This window comes from Sinocyclocheilus grahami, unplaced genomic scaffold (assembly GCF_001515645.1).
Source record: "Sinocyclocheilus grahami isolate Dianchi unplaced genomic scaffold, SAMN03320097.WGS_v1.1 scaffold772.1, whole genome shotgun sequence".
Lineage (NCBI taxonomy): Eukaryota > Metazoa > Chordata > Actinopteri > Cypriniformes > Cyprinidae > Sinocyclocheilus > Sinocyclocheilus grahami.
Window position 1 is genome coordinate 78,522 of NW_015505951.1, and position 16,821 is coordinate 95,342.

Here is a 16,821-nt window from a genome sequence, read left to right on the forward strand (position 1 = left end):
CATACCCTCTGTATATATATATATATATATATATATATATATATATATATATATATATAATATATATATATTCCCATAAGGATTAAAGAAAAAATCTTCGTTTAAGAGTTATAAGCTATGAATCAAAGCAGCCAGCTATGAGGTGATTGAAAATTGGAAAAACAGACTAATGGTGTGCACACCAAAGACGAAGCAAATATTATTTTTTTTACTTCCAGAAGCTGACTGCACTCTATTCCAATTATTTTTAAAGGTGATTCTCATTATATTATTACTGTAATACAGTAACATTACTGTATTTAATGATACAAAAATAGGCTTTGTTTTCTTTCAAATATAATTTGCATGTGTTATTAGGCCTATTTGTTTTATATTTGTTTGGGTCCCAGAAGCCTCCAGCTTTACCAGCCACACTCATCCACTGTCCATGAAAGTTGCAACACTTCTCATGCATTCTCAAGGACATCTTTCAGAAAGCCCTTCACATGTGATAAAGATTGGTTACAAAGAAGTGGAAATTCCTGCTAAGAGATTCACACTCTTGATCATAGGCCCAAACCCTCACTGTCCACTTCAAGTTATTTTCTTCAAGAATGCCCTGCTGATACTAAAGGAAGATTATAGAACATCTTTGCCAAGTTTGTCAGCCTCAAAATGTCTGGTACGTCTACTATGTGACCCAACCTGTGTTCGTTTGGAAAAAAATCGTATCCTCTCCTTTCTTGGAATTTCTTAAATATGTGGTTTCTTTTTGACTAGATCAAGTTTGTGAAGTGTGAAGTTCCTGATGTCCTCAGGCTGTAGCCATTAGTTGATTGAGCTGGTATGGTAAATAAGGTGCAGCGTGGACCCAGGAGCAGAATCTTCCTCTAAATCTGTTGCTATCCTTTAAGTAGTGTGCTGACCATCTGCTCTGCTGCGAGGTCCCCAAATCCTCAGAGAGCTCAGCGAAGTGCACCTCTAATACTCTCCTTATGGCTCCTTATGCAATCTCCAGAGTGCACTGAGGTGGACATGAGTGTTTATGTGTGCATGCTCATTTGATTCTGTGTTGTGAGCCAGAAATCAGAAAGTATGACGTAGTCTTTTGATATATTTAGAGTGAATTTTGGTTAAATATTTGACACATTTGTTACTGTATTTTTATATAAGTATATTTAAAGTAATATAATATTCACTATACATGATGACATATGAGAATACAGTATGCACACTATGCACAATATACAGTATATATTTTCTGAATACCATAGTGCAGTGCACCTTTAATTTGTGCTGTGCGCTAATGTTGAAATTCTGTGTAATACCATTAAGGTGATAAGTATTGTCATGTTATTATCCAATAAATAGTCACTATTAAAATTCTGTACTATAATTTCTAAACAAATTCAAATAAAATCACTACATTTAAATAAAGTAGTTATCACAACATTATAATATGCAGCAGATAGATATTACTTTTGAGATTTAAAATAAATTATTAGTGTTAAATATGTATATTAATACTGTCAAATCTACCACATTTCAGAAACTTAAAAAAAAAAAAGACTTTAGCCATCCTTATTGCATTATATGCCAATAGTGACCATTCAAAAATATGAAGAAACCCCCCCCCCCCCCGCTTATTTTCTAAAGTTTGCATGCCTGTATCTCAATGTAATTCAGTTTCAGAGATATCAGGATCTCAATGTGGCCCATGAGTAAATTTAAGTTGTAAAATTGTTAAATTGCACATTTTCAAATGTGGGTCACAGCTGATACTTATTCTTTTAAAGAGGAATGTCTGAAGAACAAACAATGTTGAAACTAGAAATTTATATTTTTCCCTCTATCAAAACAATTGCATACATACTTGTCTGAGTAACAAAAATATGCTTTTTTCCAAAGTTTTGTATGCCTGTAACTCAATAAATACTAAATATATCTCTAAAATATCATTTTAGATTCTAAATATGAAGACACTTTTATTTTGGTATCCTCATTTTTACCGTTTTAGTTTTAAAAGGTGCTGCTTTTAACAGCTTAATAAAATTAGATTAGAAATGTCAAGTGATAGGATTTATTTGCTGGATGATGACTGCACACTTCTTGGTAAGTTAAACCTGTAATGTATTGATGTTATGTGACAGCATTGTAGAATATTATTGGTTGCATTTTTCTTGCTTTTCACATGCGGTTAAAAATGGAATGCAGTATGTGCTGCACAGTACACAAAAGCTATGCTAGTGTTCCTAAACATAGCCAGAGTATTGGAAACCAGCTACAGGATGATAGGATCTGTTAGTTTTGCCATAACACTCTCTGGTATCCATTTCCTTAACAGCTATTTTTCCACAAATGGTATCCAAACATTCTTTTTGAACAAGTCTTGGACTGCAGTTAAGCCCTGAAACAATCCTGATGTTTAAAAGATGTCTAAATGCAAGCCCATTTCTCATCCAACACAATCCAGTGTGCTGCAAATGTCCCTGTGTAGATTGTGTCTGTTATATCAATAACGATACTATGGAGGACTGAACAGAGACCTCAGTGAGACCTGTCTGTGCACCTGAGAGTACTGGCTGGACTCCAGATATCAGTCTCAGCCACACAAGAGGGAGGCTCATTGGCTCCTGGTGAGAGATGGGCACCAGCAGACAGGAGCCACATTGACCTCACAAGCACAAATAAATAAAGCCTTGCTCCTGAACGGGCTCCTGTATTGGAACACCGAAGGCTGTTAGTGTTTGAGTTGTTGTTTAAAAGATAGCCTGTGCCCTCACCTGAAATAACACATCAGATTGTGTGAAGACTGAAGGTAGAGTCATGATTTGTTTAGCTTCAAACAAATACAGGCCTGTGGGTGTTATTTCAGTAAATTAACTAGTTTGTTGGGCGTTTATTGCGAAGTCAGATGTATTATGTTAAACATTGACATTTATGTACCGTTTATAGTAATTTAACAAAGCAATTACCATGTTTTTATTTTGCGGCAATGTACACAGGGCTTCTGTAATGAATAGTAAGCCTTGGAGACTATTCAGGCATTATTAAGTGGATGGTTGTGAATCAAGTTATTGTGTGTCTGTTAGAGAAGGTGGCAGCTGGTGATTTTGGCAGCCGGCTGATTTTCTGTGCTCTGTTGAGAGCTGATAGTGACCCAGTGTTTATTGAAACACAAACCTGCTATCATTCTTGATGGCAACTCTTAAATCAGTCTGTTTTAATCACTTAAAAGCTGTAGCTAATCAGTTAACTTTATCTTTTGGTTTGTTAGTTTTGTGAAATTATGAGTGGGATTACTAACTTAATTAGTGTACTCTTGCTAAAAGAGAACATGTGTATGAACAGTGTTGGGGAAAGTTACTTTTAAAAGTAATGCATTACAATACTGCGTTACTCCATAAAAAAGTAACTAATTACGTTACTTTTTATGGAAAGTAATACATTACGTTACTTTTGCGCTACTTTTTAAATCTGGACAGGGCTTGCTTGTTTGTTTTTAAAATAAAAAAAGTTCTATTTTTGGCAAATATAAAAGCCTTTTCACACCAAAAGTGAAATGAATAAGCCTCAGGATGAAGGAAATGTAAATTTACGTCCGTACAGTAGAATGCAGAAGAAGAAATTTCAACACACTTCAACAATAAAAAAAGACACACAAATGTTTGTCTAGAGTAATTTGTGCTTATTAGTACGGTTGAACTGGATCATCGAAGGTCAGAAGCAAAGACATTGGTTAATAGAATGGGATTAAATACATAAAGGATATTTGTGTTGTTTAACATTTAATTATTGCAGGTTTGCGTCATATTCTGAGTTGCATTTTTTTATTCGTTTTGAGGAATACTAAATCTGTGTGTTTTTTTTGTGTGAGTGAGATGAATGAATGCATATTCATATTTATTTTAGAACTGTAACATCTTCTGATTTCTCTCAACATGGGTACAGGAGAGCTGTCAATCAATAAAATGGAAAAAAAAAGTAACTTGTGTTATTTATTTGAAAAAGTAACTCAGATATTCTCTTATAAATTAAAAAGTAATGCGTTACTTTACTAGTTACTTGAAAAAAGTAATCTGATTACGTAACTCGCGTTACTTGTAATACGTTACCCCCAACACTGTGTATGAATACACAATATTTAGATATCCAGACAGAAATGTATGCTTTGCAATGTCTGCAAATGCATAGCGTGTTTGATGGATGATGGAAAAAAAAGACTGCTTGCATACTATTTAGCCTATGCAAAGTTGTATTGTAATCTGTTTCTCTCTTCAGAATGCATTGCTGTTTTGAAAATTTGTAATTCAAATATCCCTGAAACACCGTTACGTCTTGTTGAATGCACATTCATTCGTAGAATTTGGTATTTTATATGTATATAGGTTATATAGGTTACAGATATGTCATGTATCCTTACAAATTAAACTTGTTACTTGTGTCCATTAATGTATTATTCCATTAGTGATATATTTGCTTGTGATAGATACGTCTACATTTCCCAAAAGCATTGTGTATTGTTGGTGCCAAGGGCGTCTACAGTCTACAGGGGTTGGACAATGAAACTGAAACAACTTATTTTAGACCACAGTAATTTATTACTGCCGCCTTTTGCTGCCAACAGACCATCAATTTGTCTTAGGAATGACATATACAAGTCCTGAACAGTGGCTAGAGTGATTTTGAGCCATTCCTCTTGCAGAACAGTTGCCAGGTCACTATGTGATGCTGGTGGAGGAAAACGTTTCCAGACTCGCTCCTCTAAAACACCCCAAAGTGGATCAATAATATTCAGATCTGGTGACTGTGCAGGCCATGGGAGATGTTCACCTTCGCTTTCATCTTCATCAAAACACTCTTGTCACCAGCCTTCTTGTGTGTATTTGTGTGTTATCATCCTGATACATGGCTCCATCTTCAGGATACAATGTTTGAACCATTGGGAGCACATATTTTGAGATCAGCTGATAACTTTGCCTACTTGATTAACACGAGCGGGGTTAGTTCCAAAGTTAAGGAAAGGAAAGGATGTGACGTGTGGCCAAGTATGGTGTTCCATACTTGGAATTTTTGCTCTGCATTTAACCCATCCAAGTGCGCACACACACACACACAGCAGTGAGTAGTGAACGAACGCGCACCCAAAGCTGCGGCACCTGGGGAGCAGTTGGGGGTTCGGTGCCTTGCTCAAGGGTCTCACCTCAGTCGTGGTATTGAGGGTGGAGAGAGTGCTGGATATTCACTCCCCCCACCAACAATCCCTGCCGGACCTGAGACTCGAACCCGCGACCTTCGGGTTACAAGTCAGACTCCCTCTATCCATTAGGCCACGACTGCCCCTAATGGACAGTCGCTTGTTTAGTGTTTAATGACAGCTTTGTCTGTGGGTTATGGACATTAATGGTTTCACATTTATATGACTAAATATTGTGTGAAATTACTGTTCAACAACTTTTCAAAATAATGTGTTGTCTCTTGTAATTAATAGATATTAGCTGTGTCTCATTTAGAAGGCTGCGCCCTCCGGAGGTCGAATCCTCTGGAGGTCGCATCCTCTGTAGGATGCATATACGAAGTGTCCTCAACCTAGAATTAAACGAGACGGCCTTCGTAGGACAGGCGGAAAAAGAAACAGGAAGTATCACGTTGCTATGCCAACACATTTAGAGCATCCTTGCGCTCTCACACTACTTAAATGAAGGAAAATTATTTCTAAAATTGGAAAGTAATTTGAAAAATTTTTTTTATTTTACTTGTTTTATTTTGTTCAATGTTTGAGGAGCTGCAGACATCTGTTAGAGAAAAAAAAGGAGGAGGATATTAAAAACAAAGTTTATCCGTTTTTACCGAGGCGATTTAAGGTAAGTTGTAAACCACATCTGCGCTTGTGTGTACATCTGCCGGCGCCGACATTTTTCAAATTAACAACGTTTGTTTACTGCGATGCAAAGAATTGTGGGTTATCTGTAGCAGCGAAGGATACACCGCATGCATCCTCCGAATTCCTGTGAAAGAAGGTCGCATTCGGAGTGTCCTACTTGCTTTTCTGAAATGAGACAGCCTCGATGACGTATGCAGCCTTCGAATGCGACCTCCGGAGGGCGCAGCCTTCTAAATGAGACACAGCTATTATTATCAACCACTGGAAAACCCAGTTGAATACTAACATTTGTTTTTTATTTTCTTATTCTCATTGTCTCTTTTCTTTCTCTGGCAGTTGTAATGTCTTGAAGCAGTACCCGGCCCGTTTGAAGGATGTATAGTGAGTGCTGATGGAAACTGCTGCTCCAATATGAGTGTTCATGATGTTGGCGGGAGACGACGCTTTGAGGACTCTGAGTTCACCCTGCGCATCTACCCAGGGGTCATCGCAGAGGGCACCATCTACTGCCCCGTCGCCGCCCGTAAGATCACTTCGGCCGCGGAGGTCATCGAGCAGGTCATTGATCGGCTGCAGCTAGATCGAACGAAATGCTACGTCCTGGCAGAAGTGAAGGAGTTCGGCGGGGAAGAATGGATCCTCACCCCAACCGACTGTCCCGTCCAGCGCATGATGCTGTGGCCTCGCATGGCCTTGGAGAACCGCTTCAGCAGCGAGGACTACCGCTTCCTGCTGCGAGAGAAGAACCTCGATGGCTCCATCCACTACGGCAACTTGCAGATGTGGCTGCAGGTCACAGAAGAGCGGCGGCGCATGATGGAGCGGGGCTTCCTGCCGCAGCCCTTGCCGAAGTACTTCGATGACCTTTGTAACCTGCCGGATCTCAATGAGAAGACTCTGCTGGACAACCTGCGCAGTCGCTTCAAACAGGAGAAGATCTACACCTATGTGGGCAGCATCCTCATAGTCATCAACCCCTTTAAATTCCTTCCTATCTATAACCCTAAATATGTTAAGATGTATGATAATCACCAGCTGGGCAAGCTGGAGCCGCACATCTATGCGGTGGCGGACGTGGCCTACCATGCTATGCTGCAGAGTAAGCAGAATCAATGCATTGTTATTTCGGGGGAGAGTGGATCAGGCAAGACTCAAAGCACCAACTTCCTGATCCACCATCTCACGGCTCTAAGTCAGAAAGGCTTTGCTAGTGGAGTTGAGCAGATCATTCTGGGTGCCGGACCAGTGCTGGAGGTAAGAGCTGATTATATAAATTTTATATTTCACAAGGTTGTTGGGAATGGTTTTTATAGACCTATGAATTGTCTGAAAGTCTTTTCAAAGTTTATTAAAATGTATTAGGTATTAATAATCAAAAACCGGGTACAACTTTTGTTGTGGGTCAAATTGTCCCACATTTGTTTCCATGCAGTTTGCCAACAATCAACACTATTAAAAACAATAAAAGTTCACGCAAAAACAAAAACCTTTTATTATAACTTGTCAGAGACCAAAATATAAAATATGAGAAATTAAAAAATCCACATCTATTTTTATTGTTTGTTCAAAAATAGCTGCAAAGACACAAAATAAAATGTGTAGTCATTATTTGCACACTGAGGTGCAAATAGTATCTCACATTATTTGTACTTAGTCTAAGAAGTATTTGTTGTTTATGTTGTTTTTTTTCTTTGCATTTTGGTTATGTCTGGTTTTCAAACTGTCATATGTTTTGGATGGTAAAAAGTTACCATTAGATAAAATTAGATTTAAAAAAAAAAAACGTGCATTTCCTTGGATTCTTAAATTTTTACTTTGAAACTTAAATTTCATAGGTTCTCATGTATTTAATTTTTTAGTGTTCGACAATCTGCTGTGAAGGTATTTTTATTTATTTATTTATTTATTTTTTACCTTACCTTACCTTTTGCTGGTTTTAAAAGTGTTGATTTTTGGCATGGAAACTAATGTGTGGTTAATTTGACCCCAACACAAAAGTAATATCAAAATTTGTACAGCCTTCCAAAGCACATCTATGTGTTCAAAAAATAAAGAATTTAACCACTATTTGAAGCAGTTCGAAAATTTAGAGTGGGTCAGATTGACCTGAACACAACAGGAAGGTTAATACCATTTATCAGCAAGTTATAGGTTTGAACTTAGATCTGATCTTTAGGAAACATTACGTTCTGTCGTAACCCACTGCAGCGTGTCTAGACATTCTGTGGGTTGCTTGGTTTGCTATTCCTGTCGTGTCACGCTTGGTATCTGTATATTAAACTCGTCATGCGTATATGGATGTCTGTGATTTGTATTGCTTCATGCAGCATTTTTAGTTTCAGTGTGAACAGAAAAACTTGTCACGACAACTCGTCATTTGTCTTGGTTGAGTCTTTTGAATCCTGAGGCATTACCTTAGAGGTCTGAGAGCCATTCGCGCTGTGGCCTCTGTTTGAAATACTCAACGGCACACCTTTAATAAACCAAGTTATTGTGTTGTGTGCAATTGTCACATTCTTTGATTTGCTTCCAGTTTTGTAGCCTAGATAACCTCTTTGAGTGATGATAGTTTAGAAAGGCAAACACTAGGTTATGCAGTACAATGTTACAGTCATAATGTAGCCAAAAGAACAGGTTTTAAAGCTGCTCTTGTGGATTCCAGTGATGCCAGGAATTCCACATGGCTTTTGTCACCAAGGTTTTGGCTGTTTTGATAACATTATCAATGTTACTGTGGTTAGTGCTTTTCTGTGTGTAGTTTACCGGTAGGGTTTTTTGTTACTGGAAGAATGAAAGGTTAAAAGCTGGAATCAAAAGAATTAGTTTGCACACATTTATTAAAGCGTACTTGAACCATAAGAGGCCAAGATAAAATCAAAGCAACTGCCTCTTGTGGCCTATTGCTTTGGCATGTTGTTGCTGGCATTTTATAGAAGACATAATGTGCACTCATTATTATAAAGTCCATTCATTATTAATAATAATCATTCAAAACATAAACATCTTTTGCCAACTAATGTAGTTTATTATTTGGCAAGACTCTGGGTATATAGCTTCACTAATGCAGTAACTATTAATTTTCAGCGTATGTTTTTTGATTTTTGTTCTGTAACTGTAGGCTGTGATCTATTTTAAAATTGAACACTGTAAAAGATTTTTGAAGTCAAAAATCAAAATTTTATGTTGGTTCAACTAAAGTTTATTTAAAGTTAATTGAGCCAACTGAAATATTTTTATCTTTTATAGTGAAAGAATATTTAATCCAAAAATGAAATTAAATCATGTCATCATTATTAACGTCTTTCTAATTGCTAAACAAGGAAATGTTTAGCAAAATATCTGAAGTTCTCCGTTTATACATCACTGGATCTTGCAAGCTAGTTCCATATTGAAAGTCGTCTTAAGATAGTTTTGTGTCAGAAATTTTTTACCCCTTAAAACTTCACCGCTGCAGAAGCTCTTAAACCTTATTTGCTATCCAATTGATTCGGAAGATTTGCAACAAAGTGCACAAGTTGTATGGAACACTTTTATGGTACTTTATTAGTGCTCAACAGCCTCCAGTTATTGTAAGGTAAAGAACGACGTGAACATTGAACATTGTATTTTTTTTGGCTAAAAATTTATTTTTTGCACAATATACTGCTGCTTCAACTGGGACTACAGTATATTGACAATACAGAACAGCTTTGAGTGCCTTATTGATTTTAATGAAATTGTTACTACATAAAATATTAATGACACATTCTCATTAAAACTCTATTTTATTGCGCAATTCCTGAAGGCAGGCCTTCCTGCACAGCACATATGCAGTCTCCCTTTTTTAACTCTCAGATTAAGCTTGTTAGTATAGAGTGCTATGAACTAAACTGGTTGTGTCAGATTAGTGAGATGCCTAAAATGTGCAGTGCATACTGGTAGAAATGGAATTTCAATCTAAAACACTTGATATAATCTGACTTTTTGACTTGCTGTCCGCATGCTTACATAAAGGCAAATGTTTAAGCATATGGGTTAATGTCCAACCATCGGGCTCAATTGAATGGCTCTTGAGTCGAGAGGATGGGCTTTAATTGTTTGCAGAGTGAGATTGTGGATCTGCTCATTACTGATTAATGCGGAGCGTGTGTAGTGGCCGAGCACACAGACGTCTCTTCCTCTTTACTCACACAGAGGTGATGCATCTGTCACTCTTTCTAATGACAACACTGCCGGTTTATACACACACTCTGTGCCCGAAGCTCTATAAGTGCAAGGGAGTTAAGGCTGGTGTACAAGTGTGTAGTTTTAATGTTTTAACTAGTGGTGTTTGCTAATTTGTCCGACATGAGTGATACCTAAAATCATGTGGCTTGTCAAGTATTAGGCTACTTTCTTAAGATATCAGACTTGCACTTCCCATAGACTTACACTGAAGGCGGAGAACCTAAGACATATCTGGCACCTCCAGAACATTAACTTTATGATGGAAACTAACTGTTTCATGGCCAAGAACCACTCACGTAATTCTTAAGAAAAAGAATTATGTTTCTGGATGTATGATCAACTGTGCATTGATTTGAAGCTTATTTTTTTACAAACGTTAAAGGGTTAGTTCACCCAAAAATTAAAATTCTGTCATTATTTTCTCACCCGTATGTCGTTCCAAACCCATAAGACTTTTGTTCTTTGAAAAAAAAAAAAAGGACTTCTCTTCTCACATGGAAGAGAAGAAATTATTGAATAAAGTTGTTATTTTTGTTTTCTTTTCACACACAAAATATTCTTGTAGCTTCATAACATTACGGTTGAACCCCTAGACCAGTGTTTATCAACCAGGGGTACGTGGACCCCTAGTGGTCCTTGACATAAGGCCAGGGGGTCCGTATAAAGTATACATTTTTGTATACATTTTGTATATTTTGACATGACATGTTCCCATGAAAGAAAAATCCAATATAGCTGATGATGTATGCCAAATACGGGATAAGTCAGCTAACTTGAATTATACTTGACTGCATTTGGTGCTGTAAGGGAAACAGGTCAATAATTTAGCTCAAAGGGAATCATTTAAGATTTTAAAGGGAACTCCACCATTAATATGCAAGGGAATTAGGACAGAATCACTGTTTTACGGCGGATCACTGAGACGGCCTGCGATTCAGTGAGCGAGCCGTATGACAGCAATTCTGCAATGGATATCTATATCCAAAATATAGTGAAAACACCAAAGACACGAATGATACGAGTCAATTTTGTTTCAGGGGGTCCTTGAGGATGGTTCTGAATGCCAAAAGGTTGAGATTCACTGCCCTAGACTATTTTAACGATGTCCTTACTGCCTTTCTGAGCCTTGAACGTATTAGTTCGGTTGCTGTCTATGCAGGGTCAGAAAGCTCTCGGATTTCATCAAAAAGATCTTAACTTGTGTTCCAAAGATGAACGAAGGTCTTACAGGTTTGGAACGACATGAGGGTGAGTAATTAATGACAGAATTGTAATTTTTGGATGAACTATCCCTTAAAAACTTTTCTTTAAGGCACATTGATGTGATGCAGCCTGTTCTTCAAGGCCTATAACAGAAGTTTAGAAATGTGTTTATGTATTTCGAATTGGCAATGAAGTGTTGCCTGGCAGTTCAAACGCAGGAGCTTTAATTTGTACGCCACTTTCTTCTTCTTTAGCAGGCTTTTGTTATGGGTATAATCTTCTCTGAAGCTTAACGTTTCTGCTCGAGTGAGAATATCAGTTTCAAAGACTCATCTCATGCTGGCTTTCTGCCAGAGCAGTAGCGTTGATAGTTGGGAGTCTGTGTTATGAGTTGGCTAATATGTAGTGAGGATTATTCATCCAACAAACCTTCTGCTGTCATTTTTAAAGAGTTGTTGACTCGGTGCTTGGGATTTGTGCACTGCTGGTATCTTTAGTCATAGAAGTGTTGCGTTGTAATGCATCAGATGGTTAGTAAAGACTTCCGTTTCATGATTCAGACATTTCAGTTGTAGCCACACAATGGACCTCTTTTAGAATCAAATAATTGTACAGAATATGTTTGAAAGCACCTTGTGTGTTGAAAGGTTTCAGTTTTTCCTGATAGTACAAGTTTGAAAAATTTTCCATAATTATTTTTGGCATTTGGACTTCTGGTTTAAAAGTAGTTAACTTTTTGGTCGTTAGATTTCTCTTATGTCATTTTCTGCAGTCCAGTTTTCGCAATATCTAAACCTTGGCACAGTCCTCACTCAGCTCTGTAGTTTACTTCAGTGAATCGGTGGGTTTAAAGGTATTTGTGTGATTGTGTGACGATGTGTGAGGTAAGGGTCTCTGGGAGTTTGGCAGGCTGCTGCTTGGGTTCGATTCCAGGCCTAAGTGAGGCTTGGTGTTTTTCAGTCCAACAGAAACATTCCAGCTAGAGCCATATGAGAGTCAGCCCGGGTCATAGCATGGCCGTTCCTCCTCAGCAGACTGTAATGAATCTTTAATACCTACTGTCATTAGTCTTAATGCACTACTGGGATTATTGTCAATCCCTGCTAGCACTGGGTGGGGTGGCAGAGTTTGGGGGATTTACTGTATGTTAGTATTCATTATCCTGGCAGAGATGTTCTGGTATGTATTAAAGCCAACAGTATTTTGATCATTTTGTTTTTATGGTTTAAAAACAAGTGCTGCTGAGCTTTATAAAGTTGTACAGTATGTGAATAAAAGATGAGACAAACTAAATCCAGTTTTTGTTTGTTAATGCAGTCAAATTATGTTGACGTGAAATAATCTGATTACATTTAAATTTACACGGATACTAATTTACACCATTACATTTAAATTTTACGTAGTGGAAACTAGTGCTGGGCTGTATACCGGTTCATACCGAATACCGGTGTTTATTTTTGGTATAAATACCGCAATACCGGTGTATGTCGCTTAAACAACGTTCAGAACATGACACTGTTTGAAAGGGGTCCCTTTTCACTGTCGCACTGTGGTGAGGGAACAGCTGTATGTGTTACTAAGCGTGAAAGTACCGAAACTGAAGCTGTAGAACTAATAGAACGTGATGACACAGAAGAACTCATCCACAATACCCACATTGACCGCCACAAATATCCACCGCCCCCTGCCATCAGCTCCCGCGTCTCACACACACAAGCGCAACTTTAGCACTAGATTTAGCAACTTTCAGACCCTTTTAGCGGCTTTTTCCCATAGAATTTTCATACTGACAAACCTAGCGACTTTTTTGGATAAACCTTAGCTATGGTTCAGTTGGAAGATTTCGCCAGGGCTGTCCCGCGAACACGAGGTCTGACTTTCCAGGAGAAGTGTCAGTGCAGTGAGCGGCAGAGAAGCAGCACATTCAGTTGGCCGCACCGCAGTCGACGTTTGTTTGTTGTTGTTTTTAGTTTGTTACTCAGACGCAAGCAGTGCGCTGCATGAGACAAAAAAGTAATATAGCCAAAACAACCGCATAGCTGCTCTTTAGTGTAGATGCATGTTGATTTTATCAGACGATGCCGCGATTATAAATGAGTGACTCCTGGTTAACATTAAAAGGGGTCGTTTAGTCACTATTTAGTGTGGTATTTTTTGACAATATTCACTCTTCATGACAGTAAAATAGGGCATTCTAAGTCAATATACTGCAGTATTTCCTCTCTCAATCAGTAGAAAATATGGTTAACACCTGGTCATGCATGAAACAAAATACCGTCATGTACCGTGAAACCGGTATAATTTTGAAAAATACCGTGATACAAATTTTTGGTCATACCGCCCAGCACTAGTGGAAACTCCAACCTGATCTTTTGAGAAATCACTGCTACGTTACAAGGTGGCGATTTTGAATGTCCACCTCTAAACCTAATCGTCATTGAGCCATAAGCAGATTGTGTGAAAACCATACGAATGAGATTGTAGAAATTTATTTTTTTTAACATAATCCACAAATTATAAACCCAAATTATGGGTAAGTAAATATTCTATATGTGTATTTTTAAAACATTTTTAATACATAAAGGATTCACTTAAATATTGTCGGATTGCTGTTTTTTTATTTATATTTGAAATTATATATTTGGAGAAAAAGAGACAACATCTTCTGTTTTCCTTTGAAGTACTTAGTATTGCTGTTTTTGAGCACAAAATAAATAAGGCATAATTTGTGAATATTTATTGAATCATGTCGATATCGCTTGGTAGCCCTCAGGTGTGTCCAGTCAAGTAATGTAATAAATATTTATGATAAATCATGTTGTCACAATAGTCAATTTAAAACAGACTTCCTCAAAATTAACCTAAACATAGCCTGAATCTTCTTTACAGATGTGATTTGAGCATGGTAATGTGTACAATGCCACCTCTCACAAACACGTCTTTGATTTGTCATGTTGGGTCACAACTATTCAGGATCTTAAGTGGTAACTGTGTTAAAGGGTTAAGCCAGCTCTTCTGTACTTTATCTGTCAAATCAATTAAAATTGGTTTTAATCAGTTCTCCACGGAAATCACTGAATCCTGTTGTAAACGCAGTGCAGGTGTCCTGATAAATCCTTATCTGAAGTACTGGGCAATGCATTGTCTAGTCTCACAGAGCCAGACGTCTGACTATCAGTATGAAGTCTGGTTCACATTGCAGCTGCTTCTGGCCAGCCAATCAGATTTAGCTATTTTTTTGTCATTAACATTCTGCTAGATACTGTCTTCTGTAGTATACCGATATGATATATGATAGCATTATTGCATGTTAGCATTTATTTTGTAGAATTTTGTTTCACCTGTTTTCATAGTCAACATGCAAGCTAACATTATCGGGACTGGACAGTTGAGGTCTTCACTGACCAATGGTCCTTCAGAAGTGGTTGAGTAAATGTCTAAAGTGGTGAATAGAGACTTCAACATATGAGTTTTACATTCTCCTTTGCTCAAATAGCAAAAGGAAAAAAAAAATCCATGTAGAGAGAGATTGATTAAAGTAGTTAGAAGAGAGAGCAATGTGAAATTTACCATCACTCCCCCAGCTGTTACATTTAGAAACATCCTTTTTTTTTTTTGAACGTCATTGTAATAGAATTGGAAATGCACCATCACAGTCTCTGAAAAGAATCCATCCTGCTTGCATTCCCAGGGCTCCTGCATGCCTCTCCACAGACCTCTGGTCCTGGTGTGGTTTGTTTCACTCCAACACAACAAACTGTCAGTTTCTCTCAGTGTGGTAAATCTCGTCCACTCTGTGTGGACGTGCCTCACTTTCTTTTTGAAATACTTTTCTTTTCTTTCAAACATCGTTAAGCACTTGTGGTTGCATACAAGGAAAGAAAGAATTGGAAAGACTGAACTTTTGTAAACTGAATTGCTAGTAGGTCTGACAAAGAAAATGGCAAATCATTAAGCTCATTCGTTGTTGGCATGGTTTATTATTGTTGTAAAAGACCTGACTGACTGTTGACTTAGTTCACCTAGATGTTCAGACTAGTGCATGAATTGCATTGTTGAACGGTAGATAGTAAACAACCAGGCCATGCCAATGAATGGCTTTCTTCTCCTTACAGCTGTGCCTTATTTATACAGTTAATCAAGCTTTTTACACCATGTCTTGTAGTGACGAGAGGATGACTAGTAGTTAAGATATTGTGAATGGTCAATGAAGGCTGGTTTGGGATATAACGTTCTCTTAATATTGATTATAGAGTTTTTTTTTTTCCTGAGTAGCACACAAAACATAAATCTCCACGTTAAAAGCATGTCCCATTTTATTGAACAATGTCTCATTTTAAGCTATTTTGTAGCCACAGGAACTTGTAAATTACACACATGCAATTTAGGAAAGTCACATCCTCATTCCAGCTTTTTCAAACATGTCGAAATTAAAAATGATGATCCAAATGTTTGCATTTAGCAATAACATAAGAAGTCTGTACTTGTATGTTTTTTGTAATATTACTAGTGATGTGTTAGTCATGCTAAAGCGTTTTAGTCAGACACAGATGTTCTTCTTGTCCATACACACATAATGCATGAGTGTTTGTGAAGGCCACGCTTGCATTATTCTTCAGCATCTCCACACAGAATTGCTGCCATTAAATGGATACACCACCCAAAAAAGATTGTCATCATTTAAACTCCCCCTTACATTGTTTCAAAGCAGTTTGAGTTTCTCCTATCATTTACCCTTATACTATTTTCTAGAAAATTATAGTTCTGTCCATACAGTAGAATACAAGTAAATAGGTGCCAGAAAGTTCCAAAAAAGCACATGCTTCTTTCAGGTTGGTAATCCAAAATAAATAAATAAAATAAAATAATTAAAACCTTATGTCATATTGCTGCTTATTAAAAATAGGAAAATCTTTTCCGAGTTGTATGGAATGCAGTGTAAAAATCCTGTTTTTATTGGTTTTGGTTTTGTACATACATAGCATGTTTGCTTTCATTGCGGACTGATAAATGAGTTGTTGTCTGCTTAGGACATGGTTTTAGATGCTGTTTAGATATCCATGTCACCTTTAACCAGCTCTTGTGTGACACTTGTCATGTTACTTCCTGTTTATTTATGGCCACTAACCGTATGAAGCACACTGTCAGTAAGAGGATCAGCATTACCATCCCAGTGTTTCCCCTAGGTTTACGGCTTTGAGGGGGGAAGATTCCGTTTTTTTTCTGGACTCCTTTTTAATGGTTAAACTACATTTTATTACTTTTACTTTACTTTTAGTCATTTAGCAGACGCTTTTATCCATAGCGACTTACAAATAAGAAAATGTAATTAAAACTAAAAGCTAAAACTCTATAAATACTATATATATATATATATATATATATATACACACACATTTAAGAAAATAAAAGAAATTAAATAAAAATGACAAACGCATACAACAACATTTCAAAAATAAAACATTTAAATGAAAACAAAAAATAAAGCAAAAATAATTCAAACATACACAAATAAGAAAAAGTAATTAAAACTAAAAGCTAAAAGCTTT

The 16,821-nt window shown here is 37.2% G+C and overlaps 1 protein-coding gene across 1 annotated transcript in view; it reads left to right on the forward strand.

Moving 5' to 3' along the window:
* The window catches only part of LOC107561438 (unconventional myosin-IXa-like), a 134,982-nt gene that overhangs the window by 25,791 nt on the left and 92,370 nt on the right, over positions 1 to 16,821 (forward strand). Inside the window, exon 2 of the mRNA XM_016245880.1 lies at positions 6,200 to 7,117. Within this exon, the coding sequence (XP_016101366.1) occupies positions 6,275 to 7,117 (843 nt within the window). The 5' untranslated portion in view covers positions 6,200 to 6,274. The remainder of the gene's footprint in view (positions 1 to 6,199; positions 7,118 to 16,821) is intronic.